The 18,144-nt window shown below is 40.5% G+C and overlaps 1 protein-coding gene across 1 annotated transcript in view; it reads right to left on the bottom strand.

Annotated features, from left to right (window-relative positions):
* Window positions 1-14,750: 14,750 nt before the first annotated feature.
* CPM (carboxypeptidase M) overlaps window positions 14,751-18,144 on the bottom strand; it is a 72,396-nt gene continuing 69,002 nt past the window's right edge. The window contains exons 7-8 of the mRNA XM_052639668.1: window positions 17,424-17,572; window positions 14,751-15,324 (exon numbers count right to left, since the gene is read on the bottom strand). Of these exons, the coding sequence (XP_052495628.1) occupies window positions 15,082-15,324; window positions 17,424-17,572 (392 nt within the window). The 3' untranslated portion in view covers window positions 14,751-15,081. The remainder of the gene's footprint in view (window positions 15,325-17,423; window positions 17,573-18,144) is intronic.

Below are 18,144 nucleotides of genomic sequence, written 5' to 3'. Positions count from 1 at the left end.
CTCTCTCGTTGAGACTGGTTAATCAATTTTATCTTTTCAGAGAACCAGCTCTTAGTTTCCTTAATCTCTTGTTTTTTAAATCTCTGTCTCTTATTTCTGCTCTAATCTTTTAATTCCTTTCCTTCTGCTCACTTTGGGTTTTATTTGTTCTTCCTTTTCTAGTTCTTTTAGGTGTAAGAATAGGTTGTTTATTTGAGGTTTTTCCTTTCCTGAGATGGGCTTGTAGCACTGTAAACTTCCACTAGGACTGCTTTGGCTGCATCACACAGATTTTGGATTGTTATGTTTTTGTTTTCATTTCCGGGTATTTTTAAGTTCCTTTTTTTGTTGATAATCTTCAGTGATCCATTGATTAGTAGCATGTTGTTTAGCATCATATTTACATTTAATGTGATTAGATAGGTACTTATGGCCATTTTGTTAATAGTTTTGGAATGTTTGTGTGTTGTGTTTTTTTTTTTTTGCAGTTTTTTTCTCCCTTGTATGTATTTTCTAGTCTCGTAACATTGTAGTCAGAAGATGATATGATTTCAGTTTTGTTAAATTTATGGAAACTTGTTTTGTGCTGTGGAAAATCGCTAGACCATTCAGGTATGACCTAAATCAAATCCCTTATGATTATACAGTGGAAGTGAGAAATAGATTTAAGGGCCTAGATCTGATAGATACAGTGCCTGATGAACTGTGGAATGAGGTTCGTGACATTGTACAGGAGACAGGGATCAAGACCATCCTCATGGAAATGCAAAAAAGCAAAATGGCTGTCTGGGGAGGCCTTACAAATAGCTGTGAAAAGAAGCGAAGTGAAAAGCAAAGGAGAAAAGGAAAGATATAAGCATCTAAATGCAGAGTTCCAAAGAATAGCAAGAAGAGAGAAGATCAATGCACTACAGTGCTTCAGCGATCAATGCAAAGAAATAGAGGAAAAGAGTAAAATGGGAAAGACTAGAGATCTCTTCAAGAAAATTAGAGATACCAAGGGAATATTTCATGCAAAGATGGGCTCGATGAAGGACAGAAATGGTATGGACCTAACAGAATCAGAAGATATTAAGAAGAGGTAGCAAGAATACACAGAAGAATTGTACAAAAAAGATGTTCATGACCTGGATAATCATGATGGTGTGATCACTCATCTAGAGCCAGACATCCTGGAATGTGAAGTCAAGTGGGCCTTAGAAAGCATCACTACGAACAAAGCTAGTGGAGGTGATGGAATTCCAGTTCAGCTATTTCAAATCCTGAAAGATAATGCTGTCAAAGTGCAGATTTGGAAAACAGCAGTGGCCACAGGACTGGAAAAGGTCAGTTTTCATTCCCATCCTAAAGAAAGGCAATGCCAAAGAATGCTCAAACTACTGCACAATTGCACTCATCTCACATGCTAGTAAAGTAATGCTCAAAATTCTCCAAGCCAGGCTTCAGCAATACGTGAACCATGAACTTCCAGATGTTCAAGCTGCTTTTAGAAAAGGCAGAGGAACCAGAGATCAAATTGCCAACATCCGCTGGATCATGGAAAAAGCAAGAGAATTCCAGAAAAACATCTATTTCTGATTTATTGACTATGCCAAAGCCTTTGACTGTGGATCACAATAAACTGTGGAAAATTTCTGAAAGAGATGGGAATACCAGACCACTTGACCTGCCTCTTGAGAAACCTGTATTCAGGTTAGGAAGCAACAGTTAGAACTGAACATGGAACAACAGACTGGTTCCAAATAGGAAAAGGAGTACGTCAAGGCTGTATATTGTCACCCTGCTTATTTAACTTCTATGCAGAGTACATCATGAGAAACGCTGGACTGGAAGAAACAAGCTGGCATCAAGACTGCCGGGAGAAATATCAATCACCTCAGATACGCAGATGACCTCTTAATCTTCTACCCCTATCTTGTCCTCCCTCCTCCTTTTCCCCTCGCCCCTCTGGTAAACACTAGCTTGTTTTCTATATGTTTCTTTTTGTTATATTCACAAGTTTTATTTTTTAAACTCCCCTTATAAGTGATAGCATACATTATTTTGGCTTTTTTCTGACTTTCTTTACTAAACATAACATGGTTCATGTCTATTCATGTTGTTGCAAACAGCAGTTTCATTCTCTTACAGCTGAGTGGTATCCCGCTGTGTGTGTGTGTGTGTGTACACACCATATCTTACCTGTTCATTTGTCGATGGACACCTGGGTTGCTTCCATACCTTGGCTATTGTAATAATGCTGCTGTGAACATGGATGTCCTCATTTCTTTTTGTTTGCTTGCTCTTTTCACATTCAGCTCCAGTGAGTCCCGCTGCTGTCTTCTAGCTTGTGGATCCATTCCTCTGTATTGTCTAATCTACTATTGATTCCTTCTAGTGTATTTTTTATTTCAGTTACTATATTCTTCGTCTCTGGCTCCTCTTTATAGTTTATCATGCTTTGTTAAAACTCTCTTAACATTTTGCTCTGTTCACCCACAGCACTTTGTCTCAGGTGCGGAACATCATTGTGATCATTGCCTGGTGACTAGGGCTGTATGCCATAGAGGCGTCCCCTATTTGTGCCTGAACTCTTCTGTTGTGGTGGGCTGATTACTGTGGGCTGTCTGATGGATGTGGCTGGCCCAAGCTCGGTTGGTTTCCAGGCCTTGCCTTGTGCAGAGGCTGCCATTTGCTGGTGGGCGGGGCTGGATTACAAGGCTGCTGGCTGTGGAGCTTTAGGGGATCCTGGACTCCAGCTAGTCCACCGGTGGGGTGAGTCAAGTGGTGTGGGGGGTTGTGGGGAATGACGGGGTAAATGTGTCCCAGGTCTAATGTTGGCTTGCTTGTGGGCGGGGCCAGTTGCTGACATAGCTGGCTGCCAGGTCTGAGGTGTAGTGTTGGCTCACTGGTGAATGAGTGGGCAGCTGGCTAAGGGTTACCAGGTGTCTTGGAGTTGGTGTCTGCCTGCTGGTGGGTGGGACTGGGGCTTCTTGGGGCTGGTGGTGTCTTGCAGGGAGACAGTGCTGGAGCTAATGCCAACTCACTGGTGGGCAGAACTGGGTTCTCAGGTCTCTGGCTGCAAGGCCGCGAAAGTCCTAGAGCTGGTAGTGTTCTGCTGGTAGGTGGGACTGTATCCTGGACCAGCTGACTGAGGGTCCCAAGGTGTCCCAGAGCTGGTTTTAGCCTGCTGCTGTGCAGGCTTGGGCCCAAGGAGTCCTGTGGCAGGTACAGGCCTATTGGTAGGTGGGCTGGATCTTGATACGGTAGGGCGCAGGGCTGAAGTAGATCTGGTGTCTGCTTGCTGGTGGGCAGGGCCAAGGCCCAGGGTGTCTTGGGGTTAATGCTTATTCACTGGGAGGTAGATCCAGCCCCTGAGGTCTTTAGCCCAGGGTCCTGGAGATCCCAGAGCTGATGTTTTGTCCTGCTGGTGTGTGGAGTGGTGCCCATAGAATCCTGGCTCTACCTGCTGATGGGTGAGCTTTGTCCTGTGAGTAGTGCCCATTGGTGGACCCAGCCAGGGTCTGAGCCCTCTGATAGAGATAGCCAGGTCCTGGGTTGACTATGGGCTCGGGATCATAAGGCAGCAGGCCTGTTGGTGGTGGGACTGTTTCTCCACCTGGTTAGTTGCTTGGCCTGGGCATCCCAATACTGATGCCAACAGGCTGGTGGGAGGGGCTGGATCCTGAAGCTAATAAGCTGGAGAGAGGACTCCAAAATGGCACTTGCCAGCACCAGTGTTCATGTGATAGAACAAGCTCCCAAAGATAGTTGTGCCAGTGTCTGTGTCCCCAGGACAAGCTGCAGTTGCCTCCTGCCTCACCAGGAAACTCCCAAGATCAGATGGTGGATCTGACTCAGGCTCCTTTCAAATTGCTGCTTCTGGCCAGTCCTGGAGTAGTGAGGGCTTGTGTGCATCTTTAAGAGTGGGGGTCTCTGTTTCCCACAGTCCTTTGGCTCTCCCAGAAGTAAGCCCTATTGGTCTTTAAAGCCAGATGTTCTAAGGGCCCATCCTGGTGCAGGATTCTCTGGGCTGGGGAGCCCATTGTGGGGCTTGGACCACTCACTCCATGGGAGAACCTCTGCAACTTTAAGTATCCTCCCATTTGTGGGTCATTCACCTGGGGGTATGAGTTTTAGCTATATCGCATCACCTGCCCTCTTACATGTCTTGTTACAGTTCCTTTTCTGGATCTTTGATTGAAGATATTTGCTGCTAGTCTTCCAGCTTTTCTCATCAGTAGTTTCCCTGTTGTAATTTTGGTGTGCCTGTGGGAGGAGGTGAGCTCAGGGTCTTCCTATCTGTGGCTATTTTGGCCACATCTCCATTATAATGAGTTTTGTTAAAAATTATATTTGAATATCATTTATTTGGGTAATCAAAGGCACTAGTGTAAGTATGCTGCTGCTTTTAGAATGGCCATGCCTGCCCACTATGGAAGTACACATACATGGGCAGCGTGACCCAGCTGGGAGCTTGTAAGGCATGGAATAAGACCAACTTGAGAATAATGACACAATTTAGTAGGGCCACGAAATGCTGTTGTCTCCCTATCTTGTTCACTTTTGTTACCATACAGCAGGCTGGCTTAAGTAGTTTCTCAGCAAGTGGTAATTCTGAACAGTCTGAAAGGGATGTAGCTAGGGCATGGATGGGACTAGGATTAGCTACCCTGTCACTTGTCAGCATGAAAGGCACTGTTGTAATCGCATGTGACTTCTCTGTGTTGTCTGTGAACCTAAATTCCATGAGGCCAAGAATGTCTTCTTGACTGGGATATACATACAGGTGCTTAATAGGAGTTGATATTGAATAAGTCTAAGCACTGGGACATGAGTCTTGAGCTGGCTTTAAAGCAGGAGATTGGGGGTCCCAAAGCCAAACCAAGGTTAGCTGTTGGCGTAACTTAGTTTGGGTTTTTAACTTTGTTCAGTTGGTAAGTCTGATCTTTTATTTTTCATTGTTCAGTCGCTAAGGTACTTATTCAGGGTTGATTTCCTTTAGGATTGACTGGTTTGATCTCCTTGCTGTCCATGGGACTCTCAAGAGTTCTCCAGCACCACAATTTGAAAGCATTAGTTCTTTGGCGCTCAGCCTTCTTTATGGTCCAACTCTCACATCCATACATGACTATTGGAAAAACCATGTTCTTCAACTGCTAAGTTGTATCCAACTCTTTGTGACCCCATGACATGCAGCACTCCAGGCTTTTCTGTCCATCACTATCTCCTTGAGATTCCTCAAACTCATGTACATTGAGTCAGTGATGACATCTAACCATTTCATCCTCTGTCACTCCCTTCTCTTGCCCTCGATTTTTCCCAGGATCAGGGTCTTTTCAGTTAGTCAACTCTATGCATCAGGTGGCCAAAGTATTGAAGCTTCAGTTCAGTCACTCAGCCGTGTCCGACTCTTTGCAACCCCATGGCCTGCAGCACTCCAGGCCTCCCTGTCCATTACCAACTCCCGGAGTTTACCCAAACTCATGTCCATTGAGTCAGTGATGCCAGCCAACCATCTCATCCTGTGTCATCGCCTTCTCCTCCTGCTTTCAAGCATCTATCTTTTCCAGCATCAGAGTCTTTTCCAATGAGTCAAGTCTTCGCATCAGGTGGCCAAAGTATTGTAGTTTCAGCTTCAACATCAGTCCTTCCAATGAACACTCAGGACTGATCTTTAGGATGGACTGGTTTGATCTTGCAGTCCAAGGGACTCTCAAGAGTCTTCTCCAACACCACAGTTCAAAAGTGTCAATTCTTCAGTGCTCAGCTTTCTTTATAGTCCATAATTACTGGAAAAACCATAGCCTTTACTAGGTGGACCTTTGTTGGCAAAGTATAATGTCTCTGCTTTTTAATATGCTGTCTAGTTTGGTCATAACTTTCCTTCCAAGTAGTAAGCATCTTTTAATTTCATGACTGCAGTTACCATCTGCAGTGATTTTGGAGCCCCCCAAAATAAAGTCAGCCACCGTTTCCACTGTTTTCCCATCTATTTGCCATGAATTGATGGGATCGGATGCCATGATCTTAGTTTTCTGAATGTTGAGTTTTAAGCCAACTTTTTCACTCTCCTCTTTCACTTTCATCAAGAGGCTTTTTAGTTCCTCTTCACTTTCTGCCATAAGGGTGGTGTCATCTGCATATCTGAGGTTATTGATATTGGCAATCTGAAGGGCATGTCCCTGCTAGTTAGGGCCTGACAAAATGTGGTCCACTGGAGAAGGGAATGGCAAACCACTTCAGTATTCTTGCTTTGAGAACCCCACAAACAGGATGAAAAGGAAAAACCATGGCTTTGGTTTACATATAGACCTTTGTTGGGAAATTGATGTCTCTGCTTTTTAATAAGCTATCTACGTTTGTCATAGATTTTCTTCCAAGGAGCAAATGTCTTTTAATTTCATGGCTGCAGTCACTGTCCACAGTGATTTTAGAACCCAAGAAAATAAACTCTGTCACTGTTTCCACTTTTTCAGCCCTTCTATTTGCCATGAAGTGATGGGACTGAATGCCATGATCATTGTTTTTTGATTGTTGTTTTAAGCCAGCTTTTTCACTCTCCTCTTTCACCATCAAGAGGCTCTTTAATTTCTCTTTGGTTTCTGCCATTAAGGTGGTGTCATCTGCATATCTGAGGTTACTGATATTTCTCCTGGCAATCTTGATTCCAGCTTGTGCTTCATCCAGCCCAGCGTTTCTCATGATGTACTCTGCATATAAGTTAAATAAGCGGGATGACAATATACAGCTTTGCATTCCTTTCCCAATTCTGAACCAGTCCATTCCATGTCCAGTTCTAACTGTTGCTTCTTGACCTGCATACATGTTTCTCAGGAGACAGGTCAGGTGGTCTGGTATTCCCATCTCTAAGAATTTTCCAGTTTGTTGTGATCCACACAGTTAAAGGCTTTCGCATAGTCAATGAAGCAGAAGTAGATTTTTGGGGAAATTCCCTTGCTTTTTCTGTGATCCAGCAGATGTTGGCAATTTGATCTCTGGTTGCCCTGCCTTTTCTAAATCCAACGTGTATATCTGAAAGTTCTTGGTTGGGGTAGTGTAGAAACCTAGCTTCAAGGATTTTGAGCATTACTTTGCTAGCATGTGAAATGAATTAATTGTATGGTAGTTTGAACATTCTTCGGCATTGCCTTTCTATGGGATTGGAATGAAAACTTAACTGTCCTGTGGCCACTGCTGTGTTTTCCAAATTTGCTGACATATTGAGTACATCTCTAACAGCATCATCTTTTAGGATTTTAAGTAGCTCAGCTGAAATTCTATCACCTCCACTAGCTTTGTTCATAGTAATGCTTCCTAAGACCCACTTGACTTCACACTCCAGGATGTCTGGCTCTAGGTGAGTACTTTTAATAAATGTTTTAAAGCTACTGATTAGATCTGTAGGTTCATGACAGTAACTGCAAATATTCATTGTATTGTGAAAAGGTGATAGTTGCATTTTCTGGTTATTTGGATTCTGAATTGTGTTTTTTGATTTAGTTTACTAAATTTTTTTATTTGATTTACTAAAAAAATTAGTAATACTTATTTACAAAAATTATATTTTAGTAATTTGTTTAAAAACTGGTTTAAAAGTTTGTGGCCATATTGTCTATCACACAGCTGGTTTTCTATAATATAGGGAATTTTTGACATTTACAAATACTGCTTTAAAAAGATAAATATCTGAAAGCACCAGCACATTTAGAAGTTGCTCAGAAGTGTTTAATATAATGGCAAATTATATAATGAACTATTAACAGGAACTAGCAAAGGAAAACAGAAAATAGAACAAGGGCAGTGTGAAGTGACAAGCAATTGTGAGAGTCCCCGTGTGGTTAGTAGTTTGTATGAAATGCATGTGAAATTATATATTAATATATTGTTACAAATTATTATTTTGGATAAAAGCACCATCATTGATTGTTTTTAGGAGCGTGGTGATCCGAAAACATCCTTGAATTCTTACCATTCTCTTCTAGAACTCTCCTTTTAAATTTCCTGTTTTAAAAAATTGATAGATATTACCTTCTCTCTCTCTCTCAGCATGGCTTACAAAGTCTTAGTTCCTCCACCGGGGATGGAACCTGGGTCCATGGCAGTGAAAGCAGGGAGTCTTAACCACTGGACCACCAGGGAGTTCCCAATGTTGCCCTCTTATCCTTGTTTCAGTCCTACAGATCTGCCTTCAGAATACAACTATTTAGATATTTACCCAACTACTTAAGGTCAGCTTATCAAAATATCTTTCATATTCCAAATTTCAAAATGTCAACCTTTTCAGAAGATTTTTTTACTATCATGTTAGGTGAATTTCATTTATTTCTCAGTTAAGTTTCAGTATTTTTATATGCTTATTTTTGGTTCACACCTTCCCAGGCCACATCCTGTACTAGGCCTTCCTCTAAGATCACAGTAACATCTGCCTAGATTGACCTTACCACATTAAAAAAAAATTCATTTATAGATAATTTACAGATATCTTCATGTCACTTCCCTGATTTAAATATTGGAAAAAAAACCCTTCAGTAATTTTCCTGCTTGTTGGACGTTATCTCAGATTTTGCCCAGTCATTCTAGACTTGTAGAGCTCTCTATGAAAGCTTTCTTTTCACCTCTCTCTCTCTCAGGTTTCTTGCTGCAGCAAAGCTCATTTGCCTCCTGAGTTTCTCATGACTTCATTTTCATCCTAGTGGGGCGGGACAGGCTAAATTCAGATAGCAGATCTGGTACTTACTTGCCTTAGTGGCCTTAGAATTCAGTTCAGTTCAGTTCAGTCCAGTCGCTCAGTCATGTCCAACTCTTTGCGACCCCATGGACTGCAGCATGCCAGGCCTCCCTGTCCATCACCAACTCATGTCCATCGAGTCGGTGATCCCATCCAGCCATCTCATCCTCTGTCGTCCCCTTCTCCTCCTGCCTCCAATCCCTGCCAGCATCAGAGTCTTTTCCAATGAATCAACTCTTCGCACAAGGTGGCCAAAGTACTGGAGTTTCAGCTTTAGCATCATTCTTTCCAAAGAACACCCAAGACTGATCTTTAGAATGGACTGGTTGGATCTCCTTGCAGTCCAAGGGACTCTCAAGAGTCTTCTCCAACACCACACTTCAAAAGCATCAATTCTTCGGCGCTCAGCCTTCTTCACAGTCCCAACTCTCACATCCATATGTGACCACTGGAAAAACCATAGCCTTGACTAGATGGACCTTTGTTGGCAAAGTAATGTCTGCTTTTGAATATGCTATCTAGGTTGGTCATAACTTTCCTTCTAAGGAGTAAGCATCTTTTAATTAGAATTAGAGACAATAAATACACAAATCCTGGAATGGAGTCTGGCCAGTGGGAGGGACTTCTTTTAATCATATTCTCCTTGCATCCATTATGACCACAAGTCCACTGATCTAGATTTGAACTCAACTCGCCCCCATTTTTTCACCTGTGTTGCCTGAGTACTCTACTCACATTTACATTCACTGTCTTGCTGCTTTGTATCTTCTCTCCACAGCAGATTATAACATCATTTTGAGTTTTCTTCTAACCCCAGGGGCCTCATGTCCTGTATCCTGTGCACAGTAGGCATTCAGTAAAGGATATTGCTTGGCAGGGAAATCAGCTGTGCAGCTTTCTCAAATTTACAAGAGGAAAAGACAGTTGTTATTGTCCATGCAATAAATTATTACTTAAATGACGAGAAACATTCTAATGAAGGTGATCTTAAAAAGTTGATATAGTGTCAGATGTGTAATAGAATAACTTTCCCAGTTAAAAACAGAGCATCTCTCTGTATTAATACTTTTTTCACCTTTTCTCACAATCGTTTATTTTTTTTTCCTAAGAGACATGTGAGAAAACCAAATCTCTGTAATTAATTCCTTTAACCACCAGATGCAAGCACCGCATTGGGCATTCTCAGAAGGCATCACTAATGGTAGGTAGACTCCTAACAGTATGCACAGAATACTCCCACAAGACAGATTGCCGGACTAGAAAGCAAAGAAATAATACAAATTCTATTACACATAAATCCTTCACTAGTCATCCTTAAGGGTTTCCTGAGATAAATACTGTATGTAATAATACTATGCTTTCATGTTGAAGAACATATCCTTAACTTGATCAATTAGAAAAAAATTTAACCTAAGTTAAATCAACTATTACTTTCATATAAGCTCTGGAAATCTCCATGAATATGTAAGAATGTGTAGCAGTTGTATAAGCTGGTGTTCTGAAATTTGAGGTTCCATTCTTTAAATCAGTCGTATTTCTTTCCCTGGTGGCTCAGACAGTAAAGAATCTGCCTACAATGTGGGAGACCTGGGTTCAGTCCCTGGATGGGGAAGATCCCCTGGGGAAGGGAATGGCTATCCACTCCAGTATTCTTGCCTGGAGAATTGCATGGACAGAGGAGCCTGGTGGGCAACAGTCCATGGGATTGCAAAGAGTTGAACACAACTGAGTGACTAACACTTCTTTCATTACAAAAGTAGCAAGTGGAAAATTTCAAAAATGAAGGAGGAAAAACAAACACATACTACCATCCCCAAATGTGGACTAATGCATTAGTTAGTTACTTTTGGCTGTGCTGGATCTTGGTTGCTGTGCTCAGAATTTCTGTAGTTGCAGCGGGTGGGTGCCGCTCTCTAGTTGCAGTGCTCAGGCTGCTGCTCATTGCAGTGGCTTCTCTCGTTGCGGAGCACAGGCTCTAGGGCGTGCAGGCTTCAGGAGTTTCGGCTCCTGGGCTCTCGAGCCCAGGCTCAATAGTTGTGGCACACAGCCTTGGTTGCTCCACAGCATGTGGGATCTTCCCGAATCAGGGATGGAGCCCTGCATCGGCAGGCAGACGCCACCACTGAGACTCCAGAAAAACCCCCTGGACTAATCCTTTTTAGAATTTACCTTCTTTAACTTTTTTCCTCTATGTCTATTGTTTTAAAACTTATTTAAAAATTGTATTTTGCTTTGGAAGGTGTAATGGGAGTAAAGAATGCTATAAGGAGCTGCAAATTTAAGTATCAAAATCCAGGGACTTCTGGGGGTCCAGTGTTTAAGACTCTACACTTTCACTGCAGGGGGTGTGGGTTCAATCCCTGGTTGGGTAACTATGATCTCACCTTGGTTGTGATGCAGCCAGAATTTTTTTTTTTTTTTTTTAAGTATCAAAGTCTAGGTAAGATATACCAGGAAACTGCTAAAGGCATGTCTATATAATGAAGTCACTCAGTTGTGTCTGACTCTTTGTGACCCCATGGACTGTAGCCCACCAGGCTTCTCCATCCATGGAATTTTCCAGGCAAGAGTACTGGAGTGGGTTGCCATTTCCTTCTCCAGAGGATCTTCCTGACCCAGGGATTGAACCCAGGTCTCCCGTGTTGCAGGCAGCCACTTTACCAGCTGAGCCACCAGGGAAGCTCTTTCCTTTTCCTTTCCTTCTGAAAATAGAAAAACTGTCCCCAATTTATTTTTAAAATGAGACACATCACTTTTAAATAATTGGTACCTATAAATTAGTTCCTCCTCAGTCTTGTCTCATTTAAACTATTATTTGTTTAGCATGTTTCAGGGGGCATATAGACACGTCCAACTTCTCTGCCCTATGACTAGAAATTCAATGTTAAGAGGTTGCATCAATGAAGGAATGAGGGTTAGGGCTATTAGTTTTCTAACTTCTAGAAGAGGCAAATTCTTTTTCTGTTTCAAAAGCACTTTGAAATCAATAAGACATTATTTAGGACTAAAGGCCCTTCCCTATATCAGCATTTCCCAAAATATGTTTGGAAATCTGGATAAGTCAGTTCTAAGAGATGGCACTAGCCTAAATTATTCAAGCAAAGGTTCCATGGCTGAGTCTGTTGGAGGAATCCACTTTTTTCCTGCATGATTTCTCAGACCCTTTACTACATTAATGTGCATTGGGAATTTTCCAAAGATTTTTTTGTGCATGTAGTATGTTTTTTGTCTGATTTTTTTGTGTGTGTTTGATTTTTTGTGTCACTAGGCATACTTTTCATCCATTATCCGACCCATGCACAAACTAATTTGGATGAATATATGTCATGTAAGCTCTCCTGGAAGGGCTATCTAGGCTTTGAAGAGTTATTGCAATATTATTGCCACATAAAAGGTCATTAGATTTGGTCTTTCCCAGGCTTTGTTTGATGACAATCAGTTCTTTCTGGTATGTGGACTTTGTACACTGGTGTAAGTATGTGGTTTCAAAGTAACATAATGGAAAGAAGCAGCACTCATTGTTTATAGGAATATTAATTCTTTATTGAGAATCAGAAATATTCTGATTTTTACTGAATTCAGAGGTAGTCATGACCCCTACCCAACAAGACTTTATAGTCTTAGACAATTTGTATGTTTTCTTAATTATAGTACAAAAGAAAGTCACTGCGAAAACTTGTAAAATCATCTTATGCAATATCTATAAAAGGCTATGGAGTAGTTCATATGCTAAAGTATGATAAAACAATTTATGGTCAATACAGTACAATGCCTACTTATCAGTGATATAATGTAAACGTCTGTAATGAAGTTAGACGTCTCCCCAAATTTCTGCTTTAGGTGCTGTGAACTTTTTTCTCTTGAACCAAAATTTTCTCCCCTTCCACCCAGTCTAAATCAGTCATAAAATAGGCATCAACTGTATTATCACTGTGTAGAATAAGAACCAAATTTCTCAATAAGCAACTTTCCCTGTTACAGTGAGACAGTATGCTATGTTCATTTTTCTATATTCCCTAGGAAAAGATATTTTGTTTCCAGATCGTATAGAACTTTCAATTTAAAATAAGAACTAAAGCAACTCACTTTCCATGAGGAATACACAGCAGTCAGAAATCTGCTTGCTACAGTTGCTATATTTTTCTGTTTGATAACCGCCCGACCCCTTTAACCTAATTTGTATATATAATGTTTTAAGAATAGCAGTTTGCTGGAGCATTTAGTTCATTTATTCAGTTCTCACCGTGTGCTAGGATTTGAGAATAAATAAATTTTCCAAACAAATTAAGTAGACCCTGGTCTCAAAGACCTCACACCAGAGAAAATCAGCCATGGAAGCAGATCATAATACAGTGTGGTAAGTCCCATAACAGAAGTAACCTGTGTGATTTGGGGAGCAGAGAGGCAGGGCCCTCAGATCAACGGGTGGCGGTGGGTGGGTGGGTGGGTGGGGGGGACGTGCGGCGCAATGAAACTGAGAAGTGAAATGGGACAACGGGCAGCAAAGGTTTCCCAAGGGAATTGAAACCTGAACTGAGGTTTCCTTTTTTTTTTTTTAAAGGGAATCATCGATCTTTTACAGACTAGTCTTTATTTCTGTCACAGTTTCACATCAGCAAGTAAGAAAGATGTAATTTACATCTTTTAATTTAGCATGTATGCCTTGAAACCTTCACTTTGTAGAGTACATTATCACAAAGCACCTTATGAAACATTATTTTAATATATAATAGTTACTGTCTTTATACATAAAATCTACCATTTTAACCAGTTTGAGTATATAATTCAATGGCATTAAATACTTTACAACGTTGTACACCCATCATCACTATTTTCAGAACTTCCTTACCTTAAACAGAAACTCTGCACCCAATAGACAGCCTTAACTGAGTTTTAAAGGTGGAGTGGGAAAGAAAATGTAGCGGGTCAGAATGGCACTGCCAGACACACGGAACACACACGGCATGTTATGTGTGTAGGAACTACATGCGGTTGATTGCTGATTGTTTTAAATAGACCCCTTTCCCTAGTGCTACATGGAGGTTGCATCTGAAGAGGAGAAGGCTGGGAGCAAGGGGCCAGTAAAGCTGTTGCTGTGGCGCAGGTGAGTTATGATGGCCTAAACCTGGCGGGGTTAGTAGCCATGAAGAGAATGTAGAATCAGCCAACACAATCAACCGTCTTTATTGCTATTTGAAATCTTTGCTATTTGATAACATATGAAAGGAATGATTTCATATTTGAATTTGAATAATAATAATTTGAATCCTTTAAAATTCCTTTCATATTGTTATTTGATAACAATCTTTGTTATTTGTTATTGTAAATGAAAGTCAGGGACTGACTGAATAGAGGGGATGAAGGAGCAGGAGGAGGTATTAAGAGGGACTTCCAGGTTTTTAGTTTGGTGCTATCAGTAACTGAGACAGAGAATGCAGGGGGGAAAGCAGCTCTGGGGAGAAAAGTATGTACAATTTTTCAACATAATGAATTTGAGGTATCTATGGGTCACATCCAGGTAGATGTGTCCAGTGGGCAGTCAGACCTGAATCTGAAGTCTGGCATTTGGGGGTCATCAGCATACCTGAGGACTGTGGCATCTGGTTTCAGAAAGGCAGGGACCCTTACTTAACCTATTATTTTGGGGGCTCTGTAGACAAATTTGTCATCCCATCAGGTCTGTATTTTCTTGGGCTTCTGGGACATGGTTGCCTATTTTCTCTTACATTTCCTTAGAACGTTGGCAGAACTTAATATTCCCAGTCCTATGTCATTTCTCCCTGTACTGAAAATTATATGTGGCACCATCTCTTCACACGGAGCACATGTGGCAAGGCCTTGCATGTGTTAGCAGTATGCTATATGCTCACTCAGCTGTGTCCCACGCTGCAACCCTTTGCACTGTAGCCCCGCCAGGCTCCTCTGTCCATGGGATTTTTCAGGCGAGAATACTGGAGTGGATTGCCATTTCCTCCTCCAGGGGATCTTCCCAACCCATGTATGTAATAGGTAATCAATAAATATTCATCTTCATTGCTTATATTCAAATGGCTGTCTGTATACAAAATTAGTTCTTTTTTTTTTCCCTTGCAGGAACTTTTTTTAGCTTCTCAAGATTAACTTCTTATAAATTTCTAAGACCACTTCAAGATTAAGTGTAAGTGAGCAGTACTTGATGGGCAGGTAGCTTCCACATTAAGACTAAATCATTCCTTTCATTATCACCGTACATTGGTCATTGCAGGATTTGAAAACAAACATTTCTCTTCTTAGGAAAGGATCATGGAGTTTATCCAATCAAGGTCCCACAGAGGGAGTTAAGAGTTGCAGTAACCTGGCATGATTAATCCCTGATTCCAAGTGATGATGGGGGTTGAGTTTCACATTTTGCTTTATTTGAACAATATGTGAAAAAGAGTCACTAAAAATAAGAACAGACTGGGTTTTGTTGCAGCTGAGTGGCCTTGTAGTTCACTGTAAAGAGGAATCCTGGGACATAAAGGATTTGATTCTGAGATATGATCCAGTTGCCCTCTGAATGGAAGTAAAATATCCTTTTTAAGAGCACTGAAGTTCTGGGATTTGGGGGGAATAGTCACCTTTGTGAGATGTGGATCATGTCCAGGGACTGTAACCTGAGAGGAAACAAGAAACAGTTATCTGAGTGGTTTCAGATGTTTTGTGGTGCCAGCACTGAAAACCCTGATATCCACTAAAATGCAGCCTTCATGAAACACACGTAACAACCTGCCAGGTCTCCCCGGGCGTAGAAACAGCGTCAGTCCTGCTCGCTGAATGAGTTATCCTGCTGATATGGAGTACTGTGGTTAATGCCGTTGCTGAGAATTACAAAGTGAAATAAAGACAGCTCCTTTATCTGGAGATGTCAGAATTCGAAAGCAACAGACTGATTTCTGTCCCCATCATTTATCATGGATTGCAAAGGTAAAAGAGTTGACTGTTTCTCTTTGTCCCAATCTCTACTTGCTATCCTGATTCGGAATCTAGATTATTTACGTGGAAATCTTTTCTCAATTTATTCCATTTTCCTGCAACTGATTTTATATATTTCTGTGTGTGTGTGTGTGTGTGTGTGTATATATATATATAAATGTTATTGCTTCCTTAAAAAGCTTTGATTTTACTTGGTTTTGTCCACAAATCTGAATCTTCAGCTAGATTTATCTTTTTGGTGGAGGAAATGATCAGGAAAACAATGACAAACGCTAAACTATGGACTGTTATTTACTGAGAAATGCTTTCATTATATATGGTAGCGGGAGAAGAGAATGGGGAATAACATTTACATGACCACTAACCAGCCTGTATTTAGTTATTCATCTCAGCTTCCACAGTCTTACCTTTCCCTTTTGTCCTAGACTAAAGCTGATTTGTGCTGCGTTAGTCTAACTAATTGGAAGTCAACAATTTATAACTTTAAATTTTATTAGAGTACAGTTGATTTACAAGTTTTTTGTTTTAGGTGAACAGCAAAGTGAATCTGTTATACATATACATATATGCAAGATGTGGCTTATTTATGGGACTGCATAAAAACAATTTAGATTCACCACAAGGAAAACCCTTTTTTTTTTCATATAATGAAAATGTCCCAGGAAAAAAAGGGCCTTTTTTAGGCAAAGATTCATAGTAAGTTGGGTCTTTCCAGTTCTATTTATCTCCTCAGTAGGAGGAGAGACACTCAAGAAAAGGATGAGTACCTCACTCCAAGTGTGCTGGGCACTTTGGGAATAACCCCTGGAGAAGGAAATGGCAACCCACTCCAGTATTCTTGCCTGGAGAATCCCATGGATGGAGAAGCCTGGTGGGCTACAGTCCACGGGGTCGCAAAGAGTCAGACACGACTGAGCGACTTCACTTTCACTTTCTGGAGTGGGAGTTTCTAATCCTACAGAATTGTACGAACTGAAAATCATGCCTTTTTTAATGTCCTAAAGACAAAGTAACTACAAAGCCAGTTTTTACTACAGAATAAATGACTACCTTCTCAGGAATAGCTCTGTATGGAATGTATGCTATGGCTGGCATTAGACCCATTAAACAAACTAGATATAACTTGACATTCTAGAGGGAGGCACAATCCGGCCTACTAAATCAGCTACTTATTCATTTAGTTCATTTGCATAAACCCACTCAGCTTCAAACTAGGCCATGTATCCTTACAGAAGAAAAGCCTCAGAAACATTCATCTAAATAGAATTAAAATCTGGAATTTTACTTGGATTGATTGAAAACTGACCTTCATCTGCTTATGAGAAGGCTGCAAAAATATGTGTCACTTAGTATACTGGTAGACTTTGTGGATCAAATTTTATTTGTAATGAATTCTAAGGAACTTGTGTCCCAGTCAGTTTTTTAATAGTAGAAATTATGGTTCATAGAATAGGTGTTAAACTGGTATTTCATGAACCTTGGAAGAACTTTGACTATGTTGGTTGTTTCTATAGGGTTTTTTCCATTTTTTATCATGAGAAATGTGATTTGGCTTCTATTTTAAAAATTTCCAGTTGGGGAGAAAACATGATTTTGAGTTTGTTTTTACTATTGCCACTTTACCCACTCCCTCTGACAGATGCAAATCTGACATTGACTTCTTATTCTGTCCTGATGTATCTCCTTTTCCATATTCCAGACTTATTTTAGATTCTTTCTAGGTGAGTAAGTATTGAGTTCTATAGTATTTTAATAACAGTAACTAGCATTGTATTCTTACCTCTATTACATAGGATCCAGGCAAGAGGAGGAGGTAATACTCTCCAAATTTGTTGGTTCTATAGGGGCAGATATGTTTTCTGTCTTGGACTTCTACAGTTACATTGGATAATGGAGTCTCATTCTGATCAAACACTTGGCCCTTTACACCTGCAAGACAAAAAAAGAATGAAGTGTTAATACCACATTTTATGGCGTAAGAAAAAAAAAATTCTTATAATTGTTGAGAAAAATAAGCCCAATATGTATTAGCTATTCTGAGTTAATAGAGTATTTGAGAAGGGATGGTAAACTTTTTTAAAAAATTGAAGATATAATAAAAACATATTAGCTTTAGGTATACAACATGGCTAAATGTATGTACTGTGAAATATTCACCAAAATATGCTCAGTTAACATAGTTACACCTTTTTTGCGTGATGATAACTTTTATTTTACTTTCTTAGCAAATTTCAAGTATACAATACAGTATTAACTATATTTACCGTGCTTGCTGTACACTACCTCCCCAGGACTTATTTAAACATACCACATTTTCTGTACCTATTTATCCATCTGATTAAGTTGCTTCCATTTCTTTTGGATAAATACCCTTAAGTAGGATTACTGGATCATATAGTAGTTCTGTTTCTAGTTTTTGTTAGAAGCTCCATACTGTTTCCATAGTGCTGCACCAATTTACATTCCTGTCAATAGTGCAGAAGGGTTCTCTTTTCTCCACA

Source organism: Budorcas taxicolor, chromosome 5 (assembly GCF_023091745.1).
Source record: "Budorcas taxicolor isolate Tak-1 chromosome 5, Takin1.1, whole genome shotgun sequence".
Lineage (NCBI taxonomy): Eukaryota > Metazoa > Chordata > Mammalia > Artiodactyla > Bovidae > Budorcas > Budorcas taxicolor.
This window is presented reverse-complemented; position numbering and strand designations above follow the sequence as displayed.